The 6,337-nt window shown below is 53.0% G+C and overlaps 1 protein-coding gene across 1 annotated transcript; it reads left to right on the top strand.

Moving 5' to 3' along the window:
- The first annotated feature begins 615 nt into the window (after positions 1-615).
- DDIT4 (DNA damage inducible transcript 4) lies at positions 616-2,792 on the top strand. Its single transcript, XM_082424603.1, has 3 exons — positions 616-775; positions 900-1,155; positions 1,429-2,792. Exons 2-3 carry the CDS (start codon positions 960-962, stop codon positions 1,920-1,922), a joined length of 690 nt encoding a protein of 229 aa, XP_082280729.1. The 5' UTR covers positions 616-775; positions 900-959; the 3' UTR covers positions 1,923-2,792.
- The last annotated feature ends 3,545 nt before the right edge of the window (positions 2,793-6,337 follow it).

Here is a 6,337-nt window from a genome sequence, read left to right as displayed (position 1 = left end):
ACAAGCGGGCGGGCAGGTGGGGCCGCCGGGAAGAGGGAGCACGGTGCCCGGAGCTGCCCAGTCTTTGGACCCCACCCCCATAACCCGACCCTTCGTAAGGCAGGGTTAGCGTGGGGTACGTGCACGAGGGACGGTGGATTAACGTCTGCTCCCCGCGCCGCAGTCCCACTGGCATCCACTTGTGCGCCCAGTTGTGCCCAGAGCTCGCAGGCTCTCAGACGCTGGGGGCAACCGTTTTCCCTGCTTGTTGCCCCCCTCAAGTTCCCCTGCCTCTTCCCCCGCGCGGCCGCGGCCTACCCCCTCCCCCAGCAATACGACCCTATAATAAACAAGTCTTTCCTAGATCCTCCCCTGCCGCGAGCGCCCTCGGGGACCTTGGCAGCTGCAGCAGCCGCGGATCCCTTTCCAGAAAGGGGGCGTGGCCGCGGCTCGCGGGTTTGGCCGGGTGCTTTCTGGGGCCCAAGGGGGGCGGGGCCAGGCGGCTGTCACCGGGCAGGAGAGAACGTTGCGAACGTGCGCCCAGAGTCCATTGGTCGAGGTGGGCCACACTCCCGGGTCTGGATTGGGCCGCGGCGCGGAAGGGGTGTGGCCTCTCCGCGCTAGTCCTTATAGGTCTCTCTGCTCTGGTGCTAGGGACCGCGGCAGGCCGAGGGGGAGGTGCGGGTTGGGAGAAGGGACAGGTCCGGGCAGAGCTCGGGGGTTGGCACCAGTTCGCGCACTCATTCAAGCGGCATTACGCACTTGTCCCAGCAGTTCTAGCTGACCGCAGTAGCTGGTGAGTGTCCCTTCGGTGTGTGCTGATCGCTGCGCGGAGAAGCCTCAGCCGTGGGGGTCCTAGCGCTCTCAGTCTGGAGCAGCCCCCAGACTGACGCCGGGCCCGCGCCGCTCTTGTCTTACAGCGTCTTCTGCGCTCCAGCACCCTGAGCTCATCTGCAATAGTCCTGGCGTCCGTCCTCACCATGCCTAGCCTTTGGGATCGCTTCTCGTCGTCCTCGTCGTCCTCGTCCTTGTCCCGAACTCCCAACCCAGATCAGCCGCCACGCTCAGCCTGGGGGTCGGCGGCCCGAGAAGAGACACTCGGCCGCTGCGCGAGCCTGGAGAGCTCGGACTGCGAGTCCCTGGACAGCAGCAACAGTGGCTTCGGGCCGGAGGAAGGTAAGCCGTGTGCGGGAGCCGGACGCGAATAGAGGGGCGGGGGAGGTGAGAAAGCACCGCGCTGGAAGGAGTCAAAAGCCACCTTGGCTTCCTATCCCATCAGAATCCGGATTGTGGAAGGAGGCGGGCAGAGGAGGGGGATTGAAGTATAGGGTACGAGAGTGGGGCGGAAACTGAGGCACAGAGTGGGAAGGAGTGCTGGTTTCTTACCGAAACAACACCTCCCCGTTCGGAGCTGCTCTAACTCCCTCCTCTACGTGCTTTCCCTTGCAGATTCTTCATACCTGGATGGGGTGTCCCTGCCCGACTTCGAGCTGCTCAGCGATCCCGAGGATGAGCACCTGTGTGCCAGCCTGATGCAGCTGCTGCAGGAGAGCCTGGCCCAGGCACGGCTGGGCTCGCGGCGCCCCGCGCGCCTGCTGATGCCCGGCCAGCTGGTGAGCCAGGTGGGCAAAGAACTACTGCGCCTGGCCTACAGCGAGCCGTGCGGCCTGCGGGGGGCGCTGCTAGACGTCTGCGTAGAGCAGGGCAAGAGCTGCCACAGCGTGGGTCAACTGGCTCTCGACCCTAGCCTTGTGCCCACCTTCCAGCTGACCCTCGTGCTGCGCCTGGACTCACGCCTCTGGCCCAAGATCCAGGGGTTGTTTAGCTCTGCCAACTCTCCCTTCGTCCCTGGCTTCAGCCAGTCCCTGACGCTGAGCACGGGCTTCCGAGTAATCAAGAAGAAGCTGTACAGCTCAGAGCAGCTGCTCATTGAGGAGTGTTGAACTTGGGCCTGGGGGGGGCGATACTGACCCCATGACAGAGACAGTTGAACTTTTGGGGTGGACATTGGCAGTCAGAAGCTGAGGGACTGATGTCTGTCATTAGAAAACTGACAACAGCCACTTGCGGGGAGGAAGGTCAAGGTGAGGGGAACACGGTGTTTCCCTAGGAAGCTCACTGAGGTGTGGACAGGTGGCTCCCACTTGGGCTCACACGCCGCCCCTCAGTCCTGTAGCATGAAACAAAGGCTTAGGGGCCAACAAGGCTTCTGGCTGGATGTGTATGTAGCATGTACCTTATTATTTTTATTGTTACTGACAGTTAAGACAACAGTGGTGTGACAGAGCCATGAGAGCAGCTGGGCTGCACTGGCATCTGCAAGGGATGTGTGCTCACGGCAGCCGGCTCTGGTGGGAGGGGGGAGGTCATCGAGGTGGTTTGTGTATCTCATGGTCTGAAGGGACCAAATGTTTGTTCTTTGTTGTTTTTGTATCTTTTTTTTTTTTTTTTGATTGGAGCTTCACTACTGACCTGTTCTAGGCAGCTATCTTACAGACGCATGAATGTAAGAGGAGGAGAAGGGGTGGGTGTTGGGATCACTTGGGGATCTTTGACACTTGAAGAAAAAATACACCTGGGAGCTGCGTGTGGCCCATCCCCGGATGTGTAGTGAAGGGTTGAACTGTGAGGGGATGGGGCTGATTGGGGTGGGGGCTGGAACCCCTCCCCCAGAGGAGTACCATCTGGGTCTTCCATCTAGAACTGTTTACATGAAGATACTCGCTGTTCATGAATACACTTGATGTTCAAGTATTAAGACCTATGCAATATTTTTTACTTTTCTAATAAAAAAAAAAACATGTTTGTTAAAACGGTTGTCTCTCATCAGTGCCATGAAATAAAAGGGAGGGGGATGGGTGCTGGAAAAGGTGGGTTTCATCACACTCTGGTGCAGCTGTGTGTTTCTCTGTCCCTTTCTGGGGCTGCCTGCCAGCTTGGTAATGGAGGTATGTAGACTGAGTGCCATCTGTGTCAAGAACGCAGGCTCCCTTGGCTCTGCTGGCTGAGGCTACCAAGGGAAAGCACTGGAAAGCCCTGGAAGATAGGGAGTGAGTCAGACCTCTCAGAGCCACAGTCTCAGTAGAAAGAGCTCACCTGGCTGCCCTGGGTTAGAAGGGCCTGGTACAAAGGACTCCTGAGCCCAAGGTCCTTACAGGCACTTAAAGGACTGCAAGAGGCTTTTTTCCTTGTGAAAAAAGGCACAGTTCTATTTGTTCTGCAGTGAAAATTACACATTTTATCTCTGGATATGAAAAGGCTAGGGAGCAGGAGCACTAAGAAATGGAGTTTGAAAAAGACTTAACTGGGTTCAAGCCTCTGACTAGACAAGGAACCTAGGGCTCAGAGAGGGGCATGACCTGCCAGGCAGGAGCAAAATACACAACATATGTAGGAGGTGTGGTGAGGGCTTCAAGAGCCAGGGGACTACAGGCCTGTCTTCATGAATGTTCTCGGTGACCTGGACTCATTGCACCCTCTGGGCCCCAATTTCATTATCGGTGAAATTGGGATTGGGCCAGATGAAGGCCAAGGCCCTTCCCACTCCTCCCTCCCAGTGACTCTCGGCCAGTCCTCCCACACCAGCCTCTGGAGAGTTGTTATCTCCCTTGTTTCTCTTCCTGGTCTCAGACAGGCCTTGTTTGCCCAACTGTAAAACAGTAGTTCTTCCACTTGATTGTATACTCAAATCTCTTGGGGCCTGAATTAAACACAGATCTCCCTGCCTTGGAGGAGATGCTGACCACATGTGTCTGGGGCAGGGCCCCAGGAATCTGCATTTTCATCCAGGATCCTGACACAGGGTCTTGAACTTTGGGATGGTTTAGAAGACTCGCATCTCTTTTGTAGAATGGAATGACTTATTCCCCAAAATGAATGAACCGTTTAGAACTAGATTTGAAAATGGTAATAACAAGGAAGAGGGTGCCCAGAGTAGTTTTAAGAGCCCTTACTTCTTAGCACATCCTCCTAATAGCTACCCTGGGAGGGGTGGGTGGGGCAGGGGTTAGTGAAGTTTTACAGGTTAGTAAACAGAGGCCCAAGCCCTTGAATGACGGTCTTCTTCTGACCATGGCTGACCTTGCCTGCTCTCAGCCCCTCAGGGTGGAGCTGAGAGTGAAGTAGGCTCAGCACTTGGGTGGTATCTGGGGGCACTTTCCTGGGAATTGAGATCAGGGCCAATGCTCATGGCTGTGCTTCCCTGACCCTCAAAGAGGAAAACAAAAAGCCGTGTCTGGCTCCAGAACAGAGAGTCTCATTGGTGTTTGGAGGCAAGAGCTAGATGCGGAGGTAAGTATTAACCCTCTCCTAGACTGGGAAGCAGCAAGCACCCTCAGCTCATTCTCTTAATAATTTGTCTTTAATTTTTGTCAATTTGATTACTATGTGTCTTGGTGTGTTTCCCCTTGGGTTCATCCTGCCTGGGACTCTCTGTGCTTCCTGGACTTGGGTGGCTATTTCCTTTCCCATGTTAGGGAAGTTTTCGACTATAATCTCTTCAAATATTTTCTCAGGTCCTTTCTCTCTCTCTTCTCCTTCTGGGACCCCTATAATGCGAATGTTGGTGCATTTAATGTTGTCCCAGAGGTCTCTTAGGCTGTCTTCATTTCTTTTCATTCTTTTTTCTTTATTCTGTCCCATGGCAGTGATTTCCACCATTCTGTCTTCCAGGTCACTTATCTGTTCTTCTGCCTCAGTTATTCTGCTATTGATTCCTTCTAGTGTATTTTTCATTTCATTTATTGTACTGTTCATCTCTGTTTGTTCTTTAATTCTTCTAGGTCTTTGTTAAACATTTCTTGCATCTTCTCGATCCTCCATTCTTTTTCTGAGGTCCTGGATCATCTTCACTATCATTATTCTGAATTCTTTTTCTGGAAGGTTGCCTATCTCCACTTCATTTAGTTGTTTTTCTGGTGTTTTATCTTGTTCCTTCAACTGGGACATAGTCCTCTGCCTTTTCATTTTGCCTATCTTTCTGTGATTGTGGTTTTCGTTCCATGGGCTTCAGAACTGTAGTTCTTCTTGCTTCTGCTCCTAAGCTCCTTCTCTTAGATGGTCAGATTGAGGCTGGAGGAAAACTTGGGTTCCCAAGAAGTCTCAGCTAAGATGCCCTTTTCTGAGGCCAGACTGCCTTTCCTCATCCTCACAGGGCTTGAAAATCCCCCCAGATAGGACAGAAAGACCCCAGGTTAGGGCTCTTAGGTCTCCTAAGATGTGGCAGGGAGCTTTGTCCTAGGTATTGGGTTCTTGAAGAGAAGATGGAACAGGCTCCCTTGTTGCTAAGACTGAAAGCTAATAAAGCGTATGAGACTTCCACATAAAATCCAATTTTGGAAAATGCTTTCAGAAATTGTTCTATTTAGCCTATAAAATTTGTATTGATTCCCTCCCTTTGTATAGGATTCCCTCCCTTAGTTCTATTTCCCACCCCAGCAGAATACTACTGGAGAACCTACCATAGCTCCCTATTATCAGATTCCACTGTATGCCTTTGAAGACCTTTGGTATCAGGCCCTATTCACCCTACCCAGGCGGACAGCCTCTACCACTCTCTACCACTCCCCTGGCCTGTCCCCTCCTCTACCCCCAGACTCTGCTCATTCCAGTGCCCTCCACCAGGGATGTGATCCCTCTCGCTTGCCTGAAAACCCTGCCCTTCCGTTAAGGCCCAGAGCAAGTTCCAGCCCTTTTATGACTCCCCTCTGCCTCACCCAGCCTCATCCTTCACAATTGCAGTGTAGAAAATTCAGCAGTTGGGCTTCCCTGGTGGCGCAGTGGTTGAGAATCTGCCTGCCAATGCAGGGGACATGGGTTCGAGCCCTGGTCTGGTAAGATCCCACATGCCGCGGAGCAACTAAGCCCGTGAGCCACAACTACTGAGCCTGCACATCTGGAGCCTGTGCTCCACAACAAGAGAGGCCGCGACAGTGAAAGGCCCGCGCACCGTGATGAAGAGTGGCCCCCGCTTGCCGCAACTAGAGAAAGCCCTCGCACAGAAACGAAGACCCAACACAGCCAAAAATAACTAACTAACTAAATAAATAAATTTATAAAAAAAAAGAAAAGAAAATTCAGCAGTTCTCCAATCTCATTGTATGCACTTGTTTTGTATCCCACTCCTGGGTTCCCTTCAAGCCTGGTTGTCAGACTGCTTGATCATCTCCCTCTCCCTGGGCTCAGACAACACAGGATTCCCCCAGCAGCCTCAGACTCTAGGCTAAGGAGAGAGGAGGGCAGGGTAGAAACACTTCATTGTTTTACTCTGCCTGCCACCTAGTTTAGAGGAATATAGAGGTCCTAGAAGGGAAGTGGTGTCTTAATGCGTAAGACCACCAAGCAGTAGAGTTAGTGAAAT

The sequence above is a fragment of the Balaenoptera physalus genome (assembly GCF_965194825.1).
Source record: "Balaenoptera physalus genome assembly, chromosome: 14".
Classification (NCBI taxonomy): domain Eukaryota; kingdom Metazoa; phylum Chordata; class Mammalia; order Artiodactyla; family Balaenopteridae; genus Balaenoptera; species Balaenoptera physalus.
This window is presented reverse-complemented; position numbering and strand designations above follow the sequence as displayed.

Excerpts from the sequence above, each read along its gene's own strand:
- DDIT4 (XM_082424603.1), top strand. The coding sequence starts at position 960 with ATGCCTAGCCTTTGGGATCGCTTCTCGTCGTCCTCGTCGTCCTCGTCC. Across the intron at positions 1,156-1,428 it reads TGGCTTCGGGCCGGAGGAAG|ATTCTTCATACCTGGATGGG; the intron begins GTAAGCCGTGTG and ends TTTCCCTTGCAG.